Source organism: Centroberyx affinis, unplaced genomic scaffold, assembly GCF_046629955.1.
Source record: "Centroberyx affinis isolate AG114_WGS23_722 - 3 ecotype Tasmania unplaced genomic scaffold, CSIRO-AGI_Caff_v1 ptg001323l_1, whole genome shotgun sequence".
NCBI lineage: Eukaryota > Metazoa > Chordata > Actinopteri > Beryciformes > Berycidae > Centroberyx > Centroberyx affinis.
The window spans coordinates 137,501-163,180 of record NW_027279824.1 but is presented as its reverse complement, the minus strand read 5'-3'; the positions used below and the strand labels follow the sequence as shown (position 1 = coordinate 163,180).

General features: G+C 46.2%; 1 protein-coding gene across 1 annotated transcript in view; it reads left to right on the top strand.

Moving 5' to 3' along the window:
- The window catches only part of arvcfb (ARVCF delta catenin family member b), a 70,183-nt gene that overhangs the window by 3,572 nt on the left and 40,931 nt on the right, over positions 1-25,680 (top strand). Inside the window, exons 2-4 of the mRNA XM_071525666.1 lie at positions 4,318-4,958; positions 11,970-12,481; positions 24,662-24,845. Of these exons, the coding sequence (XP_071381767.1) occupies positions 4,318-4,958; positions 11,970-12,481; positions 24,662-24,845 (1,337 nt within the window). The remainder of the gene's footprint in view (positions 1-4,317; positions 4,959-11,969; positions 12,482-24,661; positions 24,846-25,680) is intronic.

Genomic DNA, 25,680 nt, shown 5'->3' with positions numbered 1-25,680 from the left:
TTCCTCCTGGCAGACTGACTGAGTGAAACACCAGTCATGTTCATTGAGAGAGCTCAGCTGGACCAATAAAAAGCAGCATTCCTCCTCTTTTCCTCTGGATATGAGTTAATAAGAGTCAAGGCAGACCACACGAACAAATAAAAGGGCTTTCACTACCCGGCGCACACTAGGTAGTCAACCTTGAGCGGTGAGGGGTTGGTTATTAACTTTCCAGCAAAATGCCAAAATGGTAGCTACATCAGATACAAAGATGCACAGTAGCCATAGAATCTAAGAGAATAAAGACACGTTTGACTTTTTTCTACCCAAAAGTACATTGGCTTTCTTTTGTTTAAAGCAGTCACATCTCTTAATCAGAAAAACAAAAGTTACTGGAGCGTACAGCAAGGACACTCTGGTATCCTCTCTCAAATTAGCTACATGTAGTTTGAAAGTGTCCGAGAGTGCGTCATTATCCTCAAGTCCGCTGTAACTAACACATGTACGTTCATGCAGTGAGGATGTTGTATGCAGTCAGTGCTATCCGCTCCTGCTCAGTCCTGTACCCGCCCGTCCCTCCAACTCCAGGTGACCAAAGTGGTCAAAACCATCACCCGCCGCACCTACCACCCAGTGACGGTGACCGAGACCCTGTCCCTGGTGGAGTCCAGGCCCGCCTCTCGGACCCCCACCCCGGTCCCCGCCCCGTCCGAGACAGACCCAGTAAAGGACCCCGTGTGATTTTTGCCGTGGTTTTCTCACCCTCCTCACCCTCCTCACCCTCCTCCCGTTAACCCCCCCCGGTCCCTCTAGTTTCAGGTTTTGAAGAAGCCCACCACGACTTGTCTGAGACGTGGGTTTCAGCGACACAGACCGCTACTGGCATTGCCAAGAAACACAAACAATTGCTACTTTTCCGTTATCTCCGCCGGTGCCTTCCAGACGGGGCTGAAATGACTCCGGTGATGAATCGCGCAGGCTTCTTAAAAACCTGAACTGTTCCCTTATCTTCTCCCCACTAACTCCCAGCCACCGTGTCTACTTAAGCTCTCTGTAAAAGTGAATGCCACAGAGGTTGTTAAAGCTCTTACAGCGCTGTAAAGTGGAGAGTTTGACGCCTGCCGCCCCTCCCCCCCAGTTTAACAGTTTGGTAAACAGTTTAGGCTTGTGTCTAAGTGCCTCTGGTTGTTACACACACCTTTCATTAGAGCTGCTGCTTTCCACACACACACACACATGTAGAGTATTTCTACATGCGCGCATATACACATCATACAGTATGTACACACCCCCACGCTCCCCAGCATCTTAGCGATTCTCTTTCAGCCCTGTTTACCCCACTTCAGCCTATTTCAGAGGGGCTTCTGAAACGGCGGTCCCTCGCCGCCCCTCGTTTCCCCCTCGCACGGCTGTTTAACGCCTTGTGAACTTCACCAGATATCAAAGTGTGTGTGAAACCTGTGTGATGGCTCCCTTTGCAAAACGCCTATGAAGCCATGTTAGTACAAGGCAGCCGGGCACGTCAAGGCTGGGAAGCATTCACCCCGCTCTCCTCACCGCTTTGACTGTCACAATAGAGTAGAAAAGAATATTTCTGTTTGCTGCCTTTACAGTGGAAACTGCTGATTTCGACTTATTTCCTAAACCTATACACACATAGCCTCAGGGAAATAATTAGAGCTTTTCAGTTTCCAACTTTGAAGGACATACTTTTAAGGATAAAAAAGCTGTCCTTAAGTGACTTTAGGCCCATCTTTCCTCTACCTGGTCCTTGAAAATAAACTTCAAATCATTCTTCAGATCATTGCTACTTAAGTGCTTTATGGACAATAAAACAGTGATAAATGAAAGGTGATAAATAAAAGTGGCAGACATGAATCAAAAGCATGGGATGGCAGGATATCCGAGGGGTTAATGAAGTCATCCTCTGACTGGAGGGCCCAAGGGCGAAGAGAGAATTCCCCCCACAGGAAATCAATATAGTGCATCAAAAAATTATGGGAAAATGTGATTTAATAGATGTTTATTTTGCCAGCCTAAGTGCATCAGGCAGGATGTGTACCGACCCCCCCGTGGTCCCCTTGGGGCCCAGATTTAGCACCGGGTCCCGTGATATGAACACCAGACGAGCCTAATTTGTGTTCCATTACCACCTCTGCAGAACTGAATGGCAGCCTACCAGCCCTAATCAAGGGGGCGCGAGGCAGGCTTGTTGTTTCAAGGTCATACATACGCTCCAGCTGTTTGATTAAGTTATGAATCAGACAAATGAGCTCTTTATTTTTAACCGTGCCAAGGCAAAGAAGAATGGCATCAGAAACAAACTTAATTTACTCGGTAATTACTCTGAAATTGGGAATGAACCTTGGTGTTCCTGGAATAGGCTTTGCTGTGTGGCTCACAGTCAGGGTGTAATCAACAAAGGAGGCCAGTGAAGATTTCTATTTGTTTCAGCCAAGTTAATGAGGACGCAGTGTTCAACAACCAATATGCGGTTGCCGCTTTTGCTCTCGGCACCCTCCTCTGTCGCGAGGGTTAATGCTTTGCTGGGGTTTCCTGATATTGTTACACGCCGTTGCTTAGTCCTGATTAAAATCTAAATTATGGCGTCGATGAGAAAGAAAAGAAAGCGCATTACCATTGAGAACACTATCGACGAGCTCGTATCTAAAATTAAAGCGATCAGAAGCACCAGAGTAGAGAGTTTTTTTTTTCCCCAAGACACTCAGACGGTCGCCTGTCGAGTGGGAATGAACCTCCGCGGCACCTTGTCAGGCTCAACACGAAATGCACCGGAGCCGCGCCCCCGCAGATGACGATTAATTTTCATCAACCTCATTAATTTTGAAGATGAATTTATAGCCGCCGACAAAATAGCCAATTATCGGCCACAGCAGAATTCACTGGGCAGCAAATTGGTTTCTGTATGGTGCGGCGAACCCGGGGAGGAAGGGAGATGCCGTCTGTAATTCCGCAGCCGGAGAGCCTCTGAGACAGCGGGGGGGGGGGGAGTTGAGTTATTTAGCCAGGACGAGGTGGAAGAGAGGGACGGATGCATGCTAGGCCACTTCTGTCCTTCAAGATAGTCACAGTCCCCCTGCTCCGGCTCCACGGAGCGCGGCGCCTCCCCGCTCCACCGGGAACACGGAGGAGTCAAGGTCCAGCGCAGCCTTAGCACATCAAGATGGCTCTGTTACAGCAGCAGCGGGCCAACATGCATCCCCTGTATTTCCAACGTTATGGGCTTGGATCTAGTTGACAGCCTTTGTGTCATGTCGGCTTCTATTCTATTCTATCTCTTTTTTCCAAAATCTACTTTTTTCCACTTTTTTTCCACTTTCCACTTTAGGTTTTAGACCAAAGTATAAGTTTGAGGATATTGGCCTTTCATTTAAAGTTGGATATATCGACCAGTCAGTGTCATCCACATTCAAACCACCAATGTCATCCGTCTTCAATACAAGGTTCCTCCCTGTCTACAGCTAGCGAATGTTTTTAATAGTCGTCAGATAGATGACCATAAAAATCATTCCTCGAGTTCTACAAGGGTGTCAGTCTGTAAAACGCTGATTGAAACCTGTCTCACCCTGCTTTAAGGAGCTGTTAACCCACCTAAAAGAATGTCATTATGCCGTAGGTATTCAATATCGGTACAACATAGCAGCTATTGGTAATCCAAAAATATTGGTAACTGTATCAGCCTTTAAGGACCCATGTCATTCTAACCCTACAGCCTCAATATTTTTGAGGACCGTTCTGCTGTCATGTTAACTCTATGTCATCATCAGCAGTAAGGGAGGACTCAGTCTTGACTAAAGAGAAGCAGGCAAGATGAGACACATCTGTCTTGAGATGAATGAGCTGTTGCAATGGCACTTTCAAATGATGACAACTTAATTTTCTGGCACTGTAATGCATCACCATTCTCCCCAGGGTTGCAAAAGTGAGAGTCTCACATAACCTCAAAACTAACAAGATTTTATTAACACAATTGGATGAGGTTTTCTGTTCGTTAGTTTTTGAGATGCATGCTTTAATCTAGAGACCAAACTTTAAAGTAGCAATTATCTCCTCCATTTCATTTGTCAGCCTCTCTCACTGCGTGGCTTTTCTAATGCGATGTCTGAATCAATCAGATAGCTGACAGAAGCTAATGTCTCTCTTGGCTTTACTGGGCGGGCAGCATGGTTTCCTGTGTGCTCCGTTGCCTGAACATGACGGCGCCATGTCAGGTGGCTCTAAACATGGGGTTTGCTTTGGCATCATGAGCTGTAAGTCTTGCCCGCCTGTCTTGTCCCGCCGCACTGTCTGACAAGTGTATCTGCACCCCCTCTACAGGTGACTAAGATGGTGAAGACGGTGACCACGCGGACGGTGCGCCAGGTGCCCCTGGGCCCCGACGGCCTGCCGCTGCCCGAGGGCTCGTCCCCGCTGGGCAGCTACACCGACTCCATCGACCGCCGCTACATGAAGAACGGCGGCGAGCGCTACATCACGCCCCAGGCCACCTCCACCCTGACGCGCTCCTACAACAACTCCTACAACGACTCGTACGGCGAGGCGCCCGAGAGCCAGTACGCCCGCCACTACGGCCTGCACGACGGCTACGCGGACATGACGGAGAACTACGGCAGCCTGTCGCGCGGCGTCAACTTCCGGCCGCCGCGCTACCCCTACATGCCCAACAGCTACCGGCCGGAGAACAGCTACACGCTGCCCATCCGCAAGGACGACTACGGCCACGTGGCGCAGCCCCAGGTGCCCATGGGCAGCAGCAGCGTGGACCTGAACCGCTCGCAGCCCGAGCGCTTCCAGGCCGAGCCGTACGGCCTGGAGGACGACCGCCGCAGCCTGGGCCCCGAAGAGGAGGAGCCGTACGAGCTGGAGCCCGACTACTCCACCGCCAACCGACGCACCCTGCAGGGCGCCAACCGGGGGCGCACCCACCGGGAGCCGCTCCGCGACGGGCCCCGAGTCAGGTGAGGAGCACAGATATGACACAAAAGAGGGAGTCGGGTGGGGGATTTTACACGGATCAGTTTGCATGATGGATGCTTTTATATATCAGTAACTGGTAATGCTCAAAAACATGATGGGCAGTGTTCATTCTGATGGTTTCAGCTTACTGGAGCTTGTTTGGGATAATGGTTTTGGCAAAAATGTGCTACTACATGCACAGGTTATTTTTCTTCCTTACGTTAGACAATGAATTCTTGTTCGTATGCATGAGCACAGACGTTGTCGTGACACGAGCGGAGAACAGGCCCGTTACGATGAGAGAGAATAAAGAATACGCGTCTTGTTCTCGCCATAAAAAAAGATTACATTACGCCGCGCGCAAGTAAACAGATGTCTCCTCTCCTTGAGCAACTTGAGAAAGAAAAAAGGAAGGAAGCGAGGAGAAACAAGGCTTCGATTGCCATTTTCATGCAAATGGATGGCGAACATGTGTTTGTGTCAGAGGTAAAGAGGCGCGAGCGATAAGAGACAGAGGCGGAGAGGCGGGAGGACCGGAGGGAGGCGTGGATTGAGGGATGGAAGGAGGGCGGGAGAGGAAGGCAGGCTCTTGTCAGCCATCTCTCAGACTTTTTGCCTTAAGACCCCAGATTGGACTCTCGCCTCCTAATAGCCTCCAAATCATTTCGGTGCTGTCCAAGGGTTGCCGAAAAAATGTGCGCCCTCCAGTAAATTGGAGCAGACGTTTGACGTTGAATGGTGGGAAGTGCGTTTTAAAGACTCTCTCTTTTTGAGCGGTGATCTGTGGCAGATGGTCATATTAAAGTACTGTGCACTTTTCCCCCAATCTGAGGGCAAAATGTGTTTGGGCCCGCAGCCAGATTTAAAGGAAGGGAACTGAGGAGGTTGGGAGGCAGGAAGGAGGGGGGGGCAGGAAAGAGGATGTGTGTATGGGGGGTTTGTGTGTGTGTGTGTATGAGAGAGAGTGTGTTTTTCTGTCATGTTCAAAGGCGATACTGAATCCTGGTATGTCAGCTTCTTGACAGTGCAGGGTTTTTTGCTTTTGGACTCTTCTTAATCAAGCTTGTGGATCTGCATACACACACACACATACACATACACACCAACACTCACACACACTCACATACACACCCTAGTTGGATTCAAAGGCAGCTGCATTGATGTTTGTCAAGCACAAGGCACGAAAGCACAGATTGATGGTGGATGCCTAATCAGAGTCTCCGTCTTTACACACTCTTGACATCGCTCTCACACACACACACACGCGCACACACATCACACACACACACACACCAAACGTCTTCAGAAAATGAGTCACTCCCCTATCCGCCTAGTGAGAGGCGCTTGCTGTGACAGGCAATTTGTAGGCTGCCTTACATGTGTCACAACACAACCCCTAACAGCCACATACACCCCTTCACACACACACACACACACACACCCACAGCCAAACAAACACATTCGCATGCACGCACACAAACAAACATACGAGACACACACACACACACACGTCTCATTTGCCGCTTGACTGATTGCCGCCTGGCTAATTGCAGGAGAAAATAAACCCAAAATATTTCCCTCTAACTGTATCGTCTCCACGCACTCAGGGTGACACATCAGCACGCATCCAAACAGCAACATCTCGGAAAAACACCAATAAAAGCGGCTGAGCTCCTCGCTGAGGAATGGCGAGGATCAGCTCTCCCTGAGTGCCCAGGCTCCCCGCGCACTCATACCGCGATTAATATTCCTCCAAGAAGGGCGCGCCGACTCCAAAGTGCTGTAATGAATCTGGGAATTAAAGCGGTTTAATTACAGCTTATCGTTGCATTGGAAGCCCTCAATTATGCGAGCGACAGAAATGAAGATGTTTAGTACAAAAATGGCTCCCCGCGCGCGCCGGCGCCCGAGCCTCCGTTTGGTCCCCGCCGCCGAGTCGATCCATCATGCAACAGGGTGGGTGAAGGAATTCGAATGTGTGTGTCGGCGTGTGGATGTGAATGTGAGTGTGTGGGGTTCGTACCAGCCGCCACATATGTGTGTGCCTGGGAATCATGACACTAATTTAATCAGGCAAGCGGAGTAAGAATGCTGTTATTTGTAGCAGTGACCTAGGGGGAGAAACGAGAGCACATACTGTACATTAACATGGGAGAGGTCAAAGGTCAGAGGTCAGCTGCAGAACAGCTGGTAGGGGCTCAGGGCCTTGCTCAAGGACACTTCATCAGGGTGGAGGCTCGCTGTCACTATAGCTTGGTTTCTGTCCATGTATTTTATTTTTGCAAATTATGATGTATCAAATTAGAAAAGCTTAATGGAAATGTCAAAGCGAATCAATTCGTGAAAGACCCATTTTTCTAGTGGATGGTTTTTTCTTTTTTACATTAACGAAGCCTATTTATTCACTCCTACCCAGCTGAGGGAAATGCACCTAATTTGCCATTTATGTTTTGTGACATTTCAAAAGTTTGTGTAAAAACCACTTGACATTTGGATGTCAAGTGATTGACATCCCATATAGGTTTTCCCAGCCAGGATTACTGTAAAACCAGCAACCTCTCTCTCTCTCTCACTCTTTATGTCACTCGCCCCCTCACTCTCTCTCTGGATGTGAGAGCCTCTTGCTCCTCTTTCCCCCATTCCTTATGTGCGGTGTGTGTGTATCCATACATTTCAGTGTGTGTCGTGAGTACCTTTCTCTGTGTGTGTGTGTGTGTGTGTCGCCATGTCAGCGTGATTAATAGCTGCTTTTGAACTCTGCCAGACTACAGGGGCGTCTGTAAGCCAATCTCTAATGGCTCATCTCTCCTTGGGCGACCTGCTCCGCCGCACCTGCCCAACTGCATACAGGGGTCACCACACACACACACACACACACACACACACACACACTCATACGCACACACACTCGAATACACACACTCATCCCTTAATGGAGCAGGGGGATGTCTCATTCTAATCCAGTCGTCTCTGTAGGGAATGGCCCAGGGAAGTGATCTGACATTAGCCAGCCTCCTCCCCCTCCTCCTCCTCCTCCTCCTCCTCCTCCTCCTCCCCCTCCTCGATCCTGCCAAGGCGACGGGCTTTCACTGAGAGCCAAATGCTAGTTTAATATTATATTTACCCACTGTCATGTTTGAGGTTTCTCAGAAGCATCCCCAGCATTACAGAGGAAACTTCTGAGCGATGTCACTCTCCTCTAACTGAATAAAAAAAAAAAAAACAGCGGTGACAGCGGATAATGTCATCAAAACAGCCAGAGAAATTAGAAAGTCGTATGACATAAAAAAAAAAAATTACGCCAGCTTTGATGTTTTTTTTTCTTCTTTTTTTTCTCCATCTTTCTTCTTTGTCCCGCAAAGACTCTCGTGCATCATAAAACAATTATTGCCACATAATTCAAAATGGGCAATCTGTTCGGCGGGGACAGCCAGCGAGACGCTCATAAGCGCCGCGCAGATGTTGTGTGTACATATGAGATGCAAAAATCTTCTTCCGAGCTTCTAATCCTTTTCAGTTTATCTCCTTTTATGGGCCTGCCGAGGGAGAAGGTCAGGCACGGCCGGCGATTGAAGAACGATGAAAGTAATTGACGGGAGATGAAGGAAGGGGGAGAATAGCGGGGATGTGACAGAGTCCAGATGCATGATAGCGTGTTGGAGTTTGTGTCATATGCATGCGTCTATCTATCTGTCTGTCTGTCTTTCATTCTCTCTGTCTTAGAGCAAACAAGCACACCCACGCATCCGCAGACACACACAAACACTCAAATAGACAGGACATTTAGCGGCTCGATTAACATGAGGAGAGTGATCTGCTGTAATCATGCTTGGAGCGTCGTGTCTGGCGGCAGCGGGCCCTTTCACATCCTGTGAATACACCCCTCCCTGTACACACAATGGCGCCAATTTAAATGCAAATCCTGACATTCCCATCACTCAGACTCGCGACGCCCGCTTTACCAAAGCCTCGCCGCATCGGGCCCGGATCTAAATGAGCCCCGATCTGCACAACTGTACATCTTATCCGTGTGTGTGTGTGTGTGTGTGAGAGAGAGAGAGAGAGAGAGAGAGAGAGAAAGTGCGTGAAAAAGATAGTGTGAGAGATAATGAGAGAGAAAGTCAAAGAGAAAGAGATACTGTGGTTGTGTGTGTGTGTGTGAGAAAGAGAGAGAGAGAGAGAGAGAGAAATAGAGGTGATGTATGCACGTCTATGCGACTGCAATGATGCTGTGATTGTGTAATGCCCTTTCTCCTGGAGGGTTATTTCTGCCTCCCATTGCCTTGTCATATCCAATATCCCACAGCAATCGAGAGCTCGGCGATGGCTTCTGAGTGTGGGAGTGTGTGTTTAGATCAGGGTGTACGCTAGGAAGCATTTAGTAACCACTGGAGCGCGTACACACACACACGCGCGCTCCGCAAAATTCCCTCTTTTTTTCCACGCGATCCGTCATGCAGCTCGGTGTTTTCCCCAAACCTCAGAGCAGCGGCTTCTCCTAATGATGTGCTGTAATCAGGACTGGTGATGGGGCCCCTCCCTCCGTACTGTGGTTGCAGGCTGGTTACAGGGGTTTGTGGCCCTCCAACATGTTCCACAAGTTGGAAAAAACTGTTTTAAAAGGACAAACGAATTGTAACGGCGATGCCTAGATAAATCGCCACGATACACCAATAGGGATCCTCTCTATTCTATTTTAGCTCTGTCGTTCAGAGCGATGGGGTTGAAGAACAGACTTGGGGCAAGTAGTAATTGCAAAGAATCTATAACATCATTGTTTTAATACTGCTTGGAGAACCAGATGTTTGGGGGTTTACCGCATCAGTGCAATTGATATTGCACTGATATATTGCAGTATACAGTATTGACTCTCAAATACTTAACTTTCAAAACTTCTTGCCACTCATTGTCTTATCGTAGTTGGGAAATCGCACTGGTACTCCCAAGTGCTGACCAGTTTGGTTGCAACGCGATCAGTGGGGCAGAGCTGAGTATACAGTACTACTCTGATGTGGGAATGGGATAAATATAAGGAAGGTTCTCCTCTTTTTTCATATGGAAGAACACCTGTTTGAAAAGACTTCAGACTTCCAGAGTCACAGCTATTCTTGACATGTTGGCGTGATGCGGAAACCTTGTACCACAAAGACTGTCGCAACTGTTCAGCACCGTGGAGCCTTTCAGCTTGGTTTACCTTTCGTATTTGGACGTAGAGCTTTACTTCACTGCGGTCGAGCCTCACTCCATCTATATTAATCCTCTTTCCATCATTCTGAATAGGGGATTTAGTATCTCGTTACATTGCTTGGGCAGGAGTTTTTCTCCCAGTTCATCTCGTATTGATTTCTCTGGCAATAAAATGCACAAAGTCGTGCCATAAAAGCCAATATGTTACTGCGAGGCTTGTGTATAAGAAAAACCAACAGAGCAACGCTCCATAGCCAAGCAGAGATGGCATGCAGAGCCCCCCCTCCTCCTCAGCACGCTTGGGAAGAACTGTAAAAACACATAATTAACATAAAACTCATTAAAATTAAACTCATTCTGGAGCTCACTGCCAACCACCGGTGTTGGCCACCATTTTGTTGCACCACCAACCACCATACATCAAAGATGGTGAGAGGAGACCAGCTGGATTATGTAACTTGGGATAAACAAGTCTCAAGCTGTGGGGTGGGTGGGGGGGGATGATAAAGGCTGTGTATAAGTGCGCAACCCTAATTAAATTCCTCTCCCTATTTCATGTCTTTTCCCATCTTTAATTCTCCCTTCCTTGAAGACACTTCAGCGATAGAAGTATGAAAAGAAGTTTTGTGAAAACAAGTTAAAATAAGCTTTTTTTTCCACATGCAACTTCTCCACCAGTGCAAAAGTGACTCAGTGACTCAGTTTCCCCTGACTCCATCCCTGCAATAGGCCCTACAAGTGAAAAATCTCTCCTGTGATGAAAGAGCCTTAAGTAAAATAAGTAGCCCGCACTCCAGCAACAAATGATCTGTCATTGGAATTGAGCGCCTATATTTTTGCCCATGTGCCCATAGAGAATTGATGAGACTGCCTTTGGAATAGAAAGCCCTGTGTAGATCATAGACTTGAGAGGCTTGGGAAACAGGGAATGGTTGAAGGGAGCCCCCTATGGACCTCCGCCCCTACTCAGGAGAACAGCACTTACTTCAGTCAGAGAAATTGAGTGGAGCCCAATACTGTATGTGACTGCGGTGCTAACTGCGCTAATGCTAATGAGGCTAATGTTAGCCGAGAAGCCCCCGAGAGACGGTCATTAACATTTTAGCATTTGCACGCTAGTCTTCGGTACCGTGACCAAAGGGAGCCCCGGGGGCATGTATGGGGCTCAGGGCCGTCCCTGGGGGGACACCACAGCAGTCGTCTATATCTCCTGGGGAGGAAGACATCAAACCCTCTCCGTATGTGGTGGCTTCCAAAAAAAAAAAACCCTGCTTCACAAGGCTTTCTGTCTGAGCGATGTGCTGGAGTCCCTATTGTTTTCAGTTTTTTGGGTGCTGCATTGTCTCTCTGTTTGTCTCCGTGCTATCCCTGCCTGTCTCTCTGTTTGTCTCTCAAACTCCATCATTAATAAAAGAGAAAAGGGAAAAGGCATCTCTGTTGCCCCCACCTGACAGCAAGGATTAATAAGGAAAAAGTCATCTATCTCTGTTATCGCTGGGGCTTTTTTGCCACTACAGGCCCCCTGACAGAGCTGTTAATAACAGAGCAAAAACCCGCAGATCCCCATCTCTGTCTGCATCTTCTCCACCCTGCACTCCTTCTCTCTCTCCCCTCCGTCACCCACATCTTTTCACCTCTCGCTCACCCTGTCCTCTGCTTTCCCTTTTTCCCCTCATTAGTCAGTGACTCTCACCTCAGTTGGCTTCTCTGAAAGTCTTCCCCCCGAGCTGCCTAATTCTTGTCTCAGGCAAATCTGTCTGAGTCACCCTTCATTTACCTCATCCGTCTCTCCCGTCCTCACCGTGCTCTCCTTGCCTGTCTTCCAGAGGGTACCCGGACGACCCCATCGAGGCCGAGCTGATCGACGAGCGCCACCCTTACATCCACGGCATGTACTCGGCGCCGCTGGCCCAGCCGGAGCGGGGCAGCATGGCCAGCCTGGACCGCATGGGCGGTCCGGGCCGACGCTCGCCCTCCATCGACAGCATCCGCAAGGACCCGCGCTGGCGTGACCCGGACCTGCCCGAGGTCATCGCCATGCTGGGCCACCCCATCGACCCGGTCAAGTCCAACGCCGCCGCCTACCTGCAGCACCTGTGCTACGAAAACGACAAGATCAAGAAGGACGTGCGCCAGCTGAAGGGGATCCCCGTCCTGGTGGGGCTGCTGGACCACCCCAAGTCCGAGGTGCACCGCAAGGCCTGCGGTGCCCTGCGCAACATCTCCTACGGCAAGGACCACGACAACAAGGTGGCCATCAAGAACTGTGACGGCATCCCGGCCCTCATCCGCCTGCTGAGGAAAACTAATGACATGGAGGTCCGGGAGCTCATCACAGGTAAGAGGGACTGATTGACAAGTTCATATTGAAGCATGTAGAGAGTCCTGCTGAAACATTTCCATACATTAAATACAACAAACACTAGGATCACATAATAAATTCTTAAGATGTTTTACAGCAATGGCACAAAAATGCAGCAATATATAAATAGAGAAACAGTTCATCAATACATCAGTAAAACTCCCCGTCATCAGGCAACAGAACTATTTCAAATCAGCTCTGATCCATTTTTAAACATCAGCTTGAAACCATCCAAGCTGCTGATTGTCTTCACACTTCCAGTCAAGCTGTTCCACACCCATGTTGCCACATACAAAAACATTTCTTTCCTAGTTTACTCTTGAGTGCAGGAGGAACAAAATCAGTTTAACTGCGCCCAGGGGAAGAGCCTTGAGAGGGGTATGTAAAATGTTGCACTGCAAAACATCCTAACAAGTAATTCCATCACATTTTATTAAGTCTTAAAATCATATTTTTCTTTAAAAAAAATCTGCCAGTGAGGTGAGACAATTTTACTTGTTCAGTGTAGTTACAATACAATTCAACCTGTTTTAAGAATTCCCTTGAAATATGTAGCAATGCCTTGAAATATGTGCTATCACTTCACTTGTTCCAAGATGTTGTCACTTGCATCAAGAAAACTCCTGAGGAAAGTGGAGTGGAGTTGAAATGAGGGAGAGTACCTCACATGATTCTTAACATTTTACCTCAGTGCTGTTAGAAGCATCAAGTAAGATGTCATTTACAACGGCCTTGCCATAGGCGAGTGATTTTCACCTTCTGCAGAAACCTCCTGCATTGCACTGTTGCAGCTAACGCTGTCGGCTGTCATCTCCAATGACTGCAGGATTCTTCTTTTCTAGTGCCTAATTAGTCTCAGCTCCCTTTCACTTCAGTATTAAAGCTCTGCTTTTGAGCCTTGAAATGTAACCACCTGAGTCTTATACAGTATGCCAGTGCTTTTCACTGGCCCACACATTCTCCATCTCTTATCTATTCTATATAGGAACATACTAAGTTGGAGGCCATAATTCCATTCACTGCATATTAATCTAGGGCTGTAAGGCGTACCATATTAAGTTATACATGGTTCGATCCACCATATTATACATTTTTTAAATAGTTTTCTCAATATTATTCATATTCCTAATAAAAACCCTGAAAGATAGATTTATTTCATGGTTTTACTTCAACTATAAAAAATATGGGTCCCCTTCTTGTCTTGGACCCCCAGATAGAGACACATTAGGCCCCATGGAACCCAATTTGATAAGGTTTTGTCCCATATACCCCATATGGGCAGATATTTGTTGTTGTGATTTAATATTAAATTGTGTAACTGTCTTCACTGTAGTGTGGGGAGATAATAGTGGCGTCAAACCTATGATTAGAATAGTCATTAGAAACTCTAGTAAATATACTCTCTAGTGAATTAAATTATAGTGAAATTAAACTATTCTTACTTTTGATTGGGACCCCATGGAAAAAGAGTCAACAATGTCAATGTAGGAGAAACCTGTTTGAACTCATTAGTTGGTCACAGAGTTATATACTTTTCATAAAGGGACATTTGTAAGGGAAAAACCAACCACAATCTCACACAGTACTGTTACATTGTTAGAGTCAAAATAAAGGAAACCTGTGATATGCGGTATTACTTTGGCCATAATGCCCAACCTTGTAAGCAGAGACAGAGGGCGGTCTGATTCTCTACAGAAAAACCAGGTGGCATGCAAACGTTAAAGGTTAAACAAAAAGTAATTTACTCCGTTGTGCAATGAAATGTGTTTTCATTCATTCAAGAAAAGGTATAGAAGAAAGCTTTGTCTTAGACGCCGTCATAAGGTTTTGTCTCCTTGACCTGGTAAATGTCAACTGGGAAATTCAATGATGTGTGTGTGTGTGTGTGTGTGTGTGTGTGTGTGTGTGCGCGCGCCTTTCTCTCCAAGTGTTCGGCTAATCTCCAACACGATTGGTTTGACCTGACACACACTGGCCGGTATGCAGGCCATCTGAGAAGGGGCTTTGTTTTCAGTGCAGACCTGTGAAAACTGAGAAGCGCTGCACAAGTGAGATACTTGACCTTTTCGAAGTAGCCGCCATTTCGAAAATATCCGTCCCTCCCTGAGAGCTAATATGAATGGAGTTAGGTAATTTCACAGTTTGGGGAAGGGCGGTTGGATGTTTTCAGGCTGGGCTGCGACAGTTGGTGGTCAAGTTGTGAAGGTCTGTGAGGCTATGGGGTGTGTGTGTGTGTGTGTGTGTGTGTGTGTGTGTGTGTGTGTGTGTGTGTGTGTGTGTGTGTGTGTTTCTGCATTAGGGTTAACCCAACATATTGAGTCGATATTGGCCTTTTGTCAGCCTGACAGTGTTGTCCACCTCTGATATGATAGGTAAGATGCAGTTTGATTGATTGCATATTTATTGTATCATTGATCAATTCTACACTGGTTGTGTATGGGAAGCCCTTAACCTGAATTGATTCTAATGCAACATTTAGAGACAGGCATGAATATATCTATTATTATTCCCATTGGTTTCAATGGATAATTTTAATGTCCCATGGTCTAAATGCTGTTTCAGAGGCATTTCCACCCTGACAAGAATACAATTCTGGGGGAAACACTGAATTTTCTGGGCACGAAAATGGTCCAATTTAAAGATAGTCAATATTGGCACAAAATATTGTCTGTTGGCAGCTTCACTCCAAAGGTATTGGCATCGGTATTGGCCTTCAGAAACCCATATCAGTCAAACTCTAGTGTGCATGCATGCATACGTTTGTGTGTGTGTGTGTGTGTGTGTGCGGAGGCTTCCTCTGCCCTGACAGAGATGTCGCGGTGAGCGATGGCTGTGCCGCAGCACAAATGATTGCCTTTACAGCACCGCGTCGCTTCCAATCGCAGCTAAAAATAACCCTGCACCACAAGACAAGGAGGACAGAACGGAGGGAGGGTTTTTTATTTTTTTCTCTCTCACTCCTTATCCGCCCTCTCTTGCTCATTCTAATTCTTTCACTCTCTTTCTTTTATTATCCACACTCTTGCTCATTTTCCCTCTCTCTCTCTCTCTCTTGCTGTATCTGTTTTTCTCCCTATCCTCTCTCTCTCTCTCTCTCTCTCCCTCTCTCTCCAGCCATAGGTTTCCACTGCCAGTGCTTTGGCCCCAATGAAAACAGGCCAGTCACAATGCAAGCTCAGCTTACAGCCTCAGCCCGTGTGGCTAGAATTGGCTGTGTTTTTCTACAATTAAATATAATTGGGGGGTTTTAAATATAGGCCCCTTTTCTTAGTCCATGTGTTTTAAGAGTTTGCTGTCAGAGTTTACGCTCTGCCCGAAAAACCACAGCGAGCTCTGTTTTCTGCAGGGGGAAACGGGTGACGTGGAAGTAACCAAATGGTTTCATTATCCAACACACAAGACAGACAGACCAGTAGTTTATATTTTTAGAGCTTTGTAGCGTTCAGAGTAATTCTATTTTCCCTCCCGGTAGGCTCTGGGCTGTTTGCGCCCTCCAGCAATTCCCGCTCTGGAAATGTAGATTATTAAGCGGATTTGTCTCCTGTTTTTCCAGCAGGAGATGTCTGAGTTTTGTGGACTGACAGCCAGGCAGGTGTCTGCTGCAGCCTTTGTTGTTTCAGTGAAAAATGCATATAGGGCAAGTTAGCAGGCCCTCTCCTGGAAGACTGATGATGTCTAGCTGTTGCGTGCTTACACGTGTGTGTGTGTGTGTGTGTCTGCAGCATGGGTTTGTGTGTATTTTCTAGTGTAAGTTACCATATCCCATTTAGTGGATGCTTTGGTCCTTGAATGTACAATGTACAGCATTTTATTTAGACTCTGCTCCTTTGATGGCGCTACAGCTCAGCTTTGATTAGTCGCCCATTTGACCAAACCTGCTCTCCACTGGCTCTACAGTGATGGATCATGGCAGATGCTGTTAAACCAGCCTCAACAAAGGCAGATGTGTGGGTGCATTTCAGATTTCAAATCAAAATGGAGAGAAATGAACTTGATAAAAGCCACAGTTTGTCAGATTTGTCATTCGACTCTGAAGTACTCTGGTAACACGACCGCACTTAACGTGCTCACCTGACTAGACGCCGCTCAGATGCTAAATTTGTGGATCTGAAGCAGACACAGCTGGATAAGGCATTCACCTATAAACTGCTGTCTACTTCAGTCCGGGCAGAGAAGTAACAGTTATTTTTAGTTGACTAATTAGAAAGTTTTTCAAAAGCACTCACTTAGTGTGTGTGTTTTACAGTAAATAAGTTCAACACAGAAATTCTCTTTACTCTGACCCCAAGAATCAAAATCAAATGGCATTCCCAAAGATTCCCACCCCTACTATACAACTACTTTACTACTAATGATAAATCAAACATATTCATTTCGTATGAAATCTGATAAAAGTAGTATCAATAGAATCCAGATTAGAATTCAGGTTAAGGGCTTCCCATAGACGGCAAGTGTAGTATTGTATAGTAGTGTAGTATCTGCATCATATCCATCATATCAGAGGTGGACAACACTTACTGGATTTGATTTGATTTTTAATCAAAGCCTAATATTGGCCCAAAATATCTCTCTAACTCTACTAGCAGCGTTAGTGGCGTACTCTACCTGTTGACCTATATAGGACCACATATATAACTGTGTGTGAGTCATACTCCTGGACAGGCTCCTCCTGAGATGTAGATTAGACCTCTTCCTCCATGCCAGTAGAGTGGCCAGCGACAAGGCCGGCATACCCATTAGTCCTGGATGAAAGGGCCGCCGTTGATGCATAAACGCAGCACCTCGCCCCCTTCCAGTACAGCACTTCATGGAAATATAGCTGACCCCATTAAACACTGGGAACTGGACTGATCTATAGTGGTGGAGGTGCGTCTTACTTGCTTTATTTTGTTGTATGAGTGTAGTAATTGCTTTAGTTTGGATGTTATATTATGTGTATGTATGCACACACACACACACACACTCTCTCTCTCTCTCACACACACACACACACACACATAAATTGTGCTGTGAGCTCCCACCCTCTGCCACCCTGCCAAGATCCAAGTGACAACCTGCTGAGGCCGATTACAGCATTCACCAATATTTCCATTTGAGTGTATGTGTGTGTGTGTGTGTGTGAGAGTGTGTGTGTGTGTGCCCAAGTCCTTCCTACCTTATTTCATTAGCTGCTTACTGTGGATCGACAAGACCTCCTGCCTCAGCCTGCTAATAGCCCCCCCCAGCGCATACACACATGCAAAGCACTTATACACACACACACACACACACACACACGCACCTCCTCTAGGTTCTGTAGGCAGGCAACAGAGTGAGTTCACTTACTGAGGCCTTCTCCTCCTCCTCTTCCTCCTCCTCCTCCTCCTCTCTTGTCTGGTCTCTGGTACGCCAATTACCTCCTCTCTCTCGCTCTTTCTCTCCTCTGTCTCTCCCACTTTCTCTCGGTGTCTCTCTGTCTTTCTCTCACTTTCATTCTCGCCTTGCTCTCTGCCTCGGCCTCTCTTTTTCACTGTCTGTCTCGGTAATTCCCCCTCTCTTACCCTCTCCCTCCCTGTTCTCCACCGGGGGTGTGATGGATGGCGGGGGGGGGGAGAAGGAGGAGGAGGAGAGCGGTAATGGGCAGAACTAAGTGAATAGCCCTGTTAGGAGAGCAGCGTGTCTGCCAGCAGCGCCCAGGAAATTCAATTAGCCCACCCCAGCCGCAGCCTCAGAACTGGGACTCGTAACCTCAGAAGTTACGAGTCCCAGTTCGAGTCCCAGTCCTATTCAGAGTGGTAGTTCCAGTCAGGGTCCTAGTGCTAGACCCAGCTCCAGCTCCAGCTCCAGCTCCAGCTCTAGCTCTAGTTTTAGCTGTAGCTGTAGCTCTAGCTCCAGCTCCAGCTCCATTCTGAGCCCCAGTCCAAGTCCCAGCTCCAGTTGCAGTCCCGGTTCCTGCCCCAACTTCAACCCCAGTCCCAGATCCAGCCTCAGCCCCAGTTTTAACCCCAGTTTTAACCCCAGTCCCAGTCCCAGATCCTCTTTTAGCATCATCCTGAACCCCAGTCCCAACCCTGATACCAGTCCCAACTTCAACCCCAACCCCAACCCCAACCCCAACCCCGATCCCAGTCCCAACTTCAACTTCAACCTCAACCCAGATCCCAGTCCCACTACCCCTCACATCCAGGTTCCAGAGAGAGAGGGATGGGAGGAGTAAGGAGAGAGAGAAACAGAGGGTAATGCTCAATAAAAAGTCAGCTCACAACTCCCCTCCACTGCCTTCCATACTTAGCAGCACAGAACTGTATGCACATTCAGTATAAGTCCCGCTGGGTCGCATATGAATCATGAGAAGACGTAGAAACCTGCACACTAATAGCTGCCTTTTTGCTACTCTCATTTATTGTGACAAACAAACCGACGATGTTTCAATCTGAGCTGGATCTCCGTCAGGTCATGTCAGGCTCCGTCAAAAATCCAACTGCTGATCAAAAGCGTTATCTGTCTGTTTGTGACAATAAACGGCGGAAAAGGCAGGTAATAATGTGCGAGTTTAACTTTATCCTGCTGCTGGATTGAATTTGAGACACAGGAAACAAAAGCAAAAACTGAGACTCTCTAGGGAAAACATAGTGAAAGAATGTTGCTGCAAACCACTCCTCGAGCTTTTTCATCTAATATGCCATGCATTTCCCTAGTTATTGATATTAAAGCATAGAATTGGTGTATGTATACATCCTTCTCCAGAGTTATGTCTTCCATTATTTTCATGCCGTTTCTGCTTTACAGGGTTTCCACTGGTTATGGAACATCGTTGAATTTTCTGAGGGACTATCAGGGAATTTTACGAATGGGTCTTTTTAGAGGAATATACCAGGATGTATTTTACTACTTGTTTCACACATTCATTGCATTAGATGGTGGTTTTCATCTGGTTTTCTTTGCAGCAAGCCCAACTGTAGGGGAAACCAGACTGTTTACCACTTTAGAACTTTTCTCAGCGGAAAAACAACATTAACAAACCAGAAGGGAATTTCTTTAGGTCTTTTATTTTTTTGGTATTGGAAGCGCTCCGACTTGGTTATGGCAGGTCATAGAAAAGTCATGGAATTTTACATTAGGGGCCCGGTGGGAACCCTGGCTTTATTAGATGGTACATTTGAGAGAAAGGGGGTGATATGACTAAGATCATAATCTAGATTTGAACCCATGACCCCCTTTCCACTTTGCATTAACAGGCTGGGTGATCAGATAGAGCAGTGGATAGAGCAAAAACTCAAAGACACATGAAGATCTGATCACCCAGACCACCAGTGGAGGCGGTCAGAGACGCATTTGGCCACATGAACAACAAATGCAATGCATTACAGTTGACATGAAGCAACTACAGACACGGAACTAAACCTTTGGATCCCGCTGGGAAGCAAATGGAAAGCAGGCAGCTCGGGGAGAGTAACATTTTGAGAGGAGGAAGCGTGTGTGGCGGTGTTTTTGTGAGGGAAAGGGAAGTGTGGTTTCAGTGTGTATTACTGAAGATGCATTTTAAAATCAGGCGTAAATGTAATCCAGCTACAGACACAATCCAGATAGGAGATGCTTGTTAATGTCAAGTATAATGGGGGCCTTTGACTTAGAGACACCGGGACACCATGATCACATCTACCTTTGACAAGCTGACAGAGGACAGTAATGGACTAAACTGTATAAATTCAGCGGCCTGAAACAGTGGCAGGACGCAGGATGGAGATCGTCACTTCCACAGCACTCTGTCATCTCAAATAACATTCTGGCTGTGGGCTATACGGCTGTCGTGTTTGATGGATCACAGCTACGGCACAAAGACTTGCCTTTTCCCTCCCTCTGGCAGATGTGATCACCATAGACCCGGACTGATTCTTTAGGCCTGAGCAGTGTCTCAGCTGTAATACTCTAGGTGATATTGAGCAGCCAATCGGGACAGAGAAAGGTTTTCGTGTGATATCGGTGGAAGCCTCTGATCAAATCTGCGTTAGATTGTTCTTAATTGGAGAAAAATGCTCATCTATCTCAGAGTAATTGTTACTTTAGTACAGAGGTTGAGATTGGCTCCCTGCATTTTGCAGTGTGTTGTTTGTTTTTGTAATTTCGTCATGTACTGGCCAAGGCGAGACAAATCGAAGGCGGCCGCCGCACTATTTTAAGTCAATTTTGTGTACTGAAATACATTTCAGACCATGTTGGACACGGTCTATTGAACCTGTTATATGATTGTGGAGAAACAATATAACTCAACATACACAGCGTAAATTAGAAGCATCATGCACCACTAATCTCATAGCGGGGCGTAAACAAAAGGCTTTTTATCTAAAGCTGGAGTGTCGAACTCTGTACTATACAATTGAATGAGTAGGACACGTTTTGTGGATTATTAATGCATTGTTTATTTCGTCCTCCATTGCAGAAAATCTGGGGTAAATTGCAGACCTCATAAATTAGGCTGTAAGTACCAATCCACATGGCTTGTCTATGCTACACAACATGGATAGAAACAGTGGAGTTCCAATGTATCCAAAAAGTGACTTTGATTCAGGGTCACAAAATGCTAACAGGCCAGGAATAATGTGCATAGTTGTGAAAAAGAGAAAACAATAGCTAATAAGCAAACATTAGCACTCAGTAACATTCTGTGAGGTTTTTTCTCCTTCTTCAGCCAATTTTACAAATACCAATACATACAAATGCCAAACTGTGGATGCTTACGTTACAATATGCGACCAACTTTTGCTAGCCATAGTTAGCATTTTGGAAGACAAGTGGATTTTAACTGCCATGCATTTGTTTCCCAAAAATAACAACAAAGTGTATGACAGAGGACAAGACAAAGGCGTCATATTTATTGGCGAAGTCGTGAACGCTTCAGTGGGAAGAGACAGAAAAGTGTTGTCTGGCTTCCCCCGTCTTTCCCGTCCTTCCCCTCCCGTGTCTATCGTTCACTTGTCTTCCCTTAGCTCATGTTGTTAACTGTGTGGCTGCTGGTTTGACCGCATGTTGAATGCCGCTTGTCAGGCCTAATGGACTGATGCTAATGGCACAACGGTGGAGGTAATCAAGCCTTCAGCCTGGCAGGCAGGCAGGCATGAATGTTAGCTAGTTGTCGTCGTCCCTCTCTTTTCTCTCTCTCTCTCTCTCTCTCTCTCTGGCTTTCCCCGGCGCCCCTCTCGTTCCCCCACAACACCACATTTGTTGTCAGTGTTATTCATGCCTGGATGCTGATACCGCCTCTCTTTCTACGCTCACTCGCTCTGTCACTCGCGCTCTTATTCACGCCGCCTTCAAGTGCTCCCCATAAACCCCTACTTCTGAGTTTGGAAGTCGTGAGATACGACTTCGCCATTCAAGTGCAGTTGGTCAGATGAAATGAAAAAATGGACCCTGTAAAAAAAAAAAAAAAAAAGTAGTATTTTTGGTGGCCGTTGAAGGAAGGGGAGAATGAAGAGGAGAAAATGTGCAGCAAGGCATGTAATTGATGTTTTACTAAAACCAAAGCAGCTTAAAGTTAAACAAAAAGTGAAAAGAGACACAAACAGGAGGACAAATAATAAAATATAATAACAAAAATACATCACTTTTATCATCAGTTGTTCATATGGCTTCCATGCTCTCCACCCCTTAAATATCTCTCAACTCAGGCATCATAGAAATTCCCACTTTCTCAGTCATATTTACCACTTTGTTAGGTCATTAATTTGCTCTCAACTCAGAATTCTGATATTTTTGACAACACTTCAAGGCAGCATTAGCTCACTCACACAGATATACTCAGATGCAAACACCAATACAACTAAACACAGCTCCGATCCAAGTCTAATGATGTCTTCAAGTGCTGTCAGAAATATCCTAGTTATATTTTAAGTTTACAGTTTAATACCAAGACACAAATAAGCAATCCCTCGCTGTATCAGTGTGAGTGCAGAGAAGTGTGTATATGTGTGTGTGTGTGCATGTGTAAGTTCCGTGCAGAGGCCAGGATTTCTCGAATCAAACAGCCACCGATATAACTGCTTACAGGGTGTGCTCTGTTAATATTTCCAATCGAAAAGCACTTGAAGTCGAAGCAGGAAACGACAAGGAGCACTTGAAGGCAGCATAAGTCACAGCACGGCTCCACTGAAATGCCAACAATGACACTGACCACCCATTCACCCTACAGCCACACACAGAAACACACCCACACACAAAAACACACCCACACACAAGGGCCTAGTATGCGTTTTAGCCCAATAAGTTTTCTTCTTTTTTTTTCTTCTTGTTTTATTGGAGGAAGGTAGCAGTGTTCTCCAGGCATAACCGCACCAGAAGGACTGGAGGTATTTTTAGCCTGGGCCGGCCCGCAGAGACTTTTTTTTTTTTTCTGTGTGCACTGAGCATGATTTAACAGAGGAAATATTGACCAGCTGGAAAATGTACAGAAACTGTTTTTAAAGAACAGGGCTAGGGAGGTATGACAGTTTCACTGCTCTGCTAATGGTCTATTATTGTGGGGCAAGGGGGATCTCAAGAGTTTGCGTGTAAGTGTGTGCTTGGGTGTGTGTGTACGTGCTTATGTATGCGGTGAGCATGCATCTGCGTGTGTGTGTGGTTAATCTTAACGCCGTAGCTCCTGGCTGTTGTTCGTTCGGAGTAACAAATCACTTGTTGTAAGTCGCTCCAGATAAGAATGTCAGCTAAATGCCTAAAATGTAAATGGAGAGAGGGAGAGGGCGATGAGTGGGGGGCGAGAGAGAGCAGAGAGAGAGAGAGAGAGAGAGAGACCTGAGGGATGGGTTAATAAAAACAGAAACTTAGGCTCTGTGTCAGACACGGACTTTGAAGTGTTTTTTTCTCATTTTTTTTTGCATAATATTTTGTTCTCGTCAAACTGCAGACCTCGCTCCAGAGCTTCCATTTGTCGGAGTGAAATCCCTCCTGATGCCGACGCTTTATCGCAGCGTTTCGCCAGGGCTGTCTTTCCAAAATGTCCTCCTCGTCGTCGCCCCGTCTATCTCTCGCTCTTTTTGTTGAAACCTCCGGATGCACACGGCCCGCTCCATTTAGTCCGTCTCTCTGTGTGGGAGTGTAAAATGGGCTGCCTGGTGTAGAGATGTGTGGGTAAATAGAGAACACAAATGCTATCGATGCTTTTTCTGCAGGTTATGGAGAAGGGGGGGAATAGAGGAGGTGATGGATCCACACACACACCCATCTGTACGCTGTTTGAATTACAAAGTTATCAGTTCTTCCCATTTTACACTCTTATGACAGAAGAACTAAGACAGTCCTGTAATACATTTTAGTATGACACTATACGAATATCTACAGTATATGCAATAATATCCTAGTGTAATATTATGGCAGTGTTATAGGGCCACCATAGTAGATAAGAAATAATATAACTCACTGTTGAGTACCACTCACACTATAAGTTCCTAAGAATATAATATAATATTATATAAATACATTTTTATAATATTATATATAAAAAAATACCATAAAGTAGGATACAGTCCCTATAAACTCACTATTGAGTACCACAGTCTAAGTGGTACTCAGCTAAGCCGCCGTAGGAATATTCTAAAAATATTATAGTGATACCATAAGAGGTAAATACTATAGTCATTTTTCACTAGGGCAGACAGAAAATTGATTTTCTTTTTGTGAAATTTGGCTCACCGCCAATCTAAAAAAAATGCAGTTTGGATGTGAATGGATGAGTCGGCGTTTGACCGGCATTTTTTTTTTCGGCAATATATAGGCTCCTCTACTGCTGCTGTTATATTGTTAACTCTCTCTCCCTCCATCTTGTCTTTCCTTTCTGTCTCTCTTCTATTATCTCTCCCCTTTCCCCCCCTCCTCTCCTATCCCTTGCCTCTTTCTCTGTCCTCTCCATTCTCCTTTCATTCTCCTCCTACCTTCCTCCATTTTTTCCCATCTCTTCCTCCCCTCTCCTCTCCCTGTTTCTCTCTTCCCATCCTCCGCTATTTCTCTCCCATCCCCTTCCTCCTCCCTCCTTATCCACCTTCACTCCATTTTTTGATCCTATTTCTCCTCCTAATCCCCTTTCCCTCCTATCCCCCATTTCTTCCCCCCCCCCATCCTCATCTCCTCCATTTCTCTCCTATCCTTTCCTCCCTCCTCCCTCTCTCCTCCCTCCTCCCATAGGAACCCTGTGGAACCTGTCGTCCTATGAGCCTCTGAAGATGGTGATCATCAACCACGGCCTGCAGACTATGACCAACGAGGTCATCATCCCCCACTCGGGGTGGGAGCACGAGCCCAACGAGGACTCCAAGCCCCGCGACGCCGAGTGGACCACCGTCTTCAAGAACACCTCTGGGTGCCTCAGGTAGGGTTAGACCCAAAGCATCAATATCAAGATCAATACTACACTGGTTATGTGTGGGAAGCCCTGAACAGGAACTTAGAGAGGTGTATTCCAGACACGGAAAGTCAGGGGATTTGATGAATTCCCTGGGGAAGTCTGGGAATATCAGGGAATTTCACAACTGGGTCACATGCCAGAGTGTATTTCACAACTTGTTTCACACATTCATCGCCTTAGCTGGCGGTTTTCAGCTGTTTTTCTACAATGTATACCCAACTGTAGTAGAAGCCAGACTGTTTACCCCTTTAAAACTTTTCAGAGCTGAAAAACAACATTAGCAAACCAGGCAGGAATAGCATTTTTAGGTCAGGGAAGCGCTCCGACTTAGTTGTGGAAAGTCATCTAATTTTACATCAGGGCCACAGTGGGAGCCCCGCCGTAACTTTAGTCTAATGCGACATTTTGATCAGATTCAGTATGAATAGGTTTTATCATTACTATTTTTACTAGTATCCTGGGAGAGTTTTAGTGTCCCATGATCTAAATGGTGTTTTAGAGGCTTTTCCACCATGACAGAACTGTGGGGGAAACACTTGAATACATGAAAATGGTCAAATTTAAAGATGGTATCGGCTTTCAAAAATCCATTGAACCCTAACCTCAGGTAACCCCTGGAAAATTCTCGTAACGTTTTCCAGGCCTGAAAAACTCTGGGAAAATGATAGCCAGAATTGGTCAAGCTCAGTTGCTGGTAGACAGAATGAAACGTAAAGAGATAATAATTGCCCAAACATCCAATTTCCTGATGACAAGTGTCAAGTGGTAATTACAGCTAGACAAAACAAGAGCTGGACAT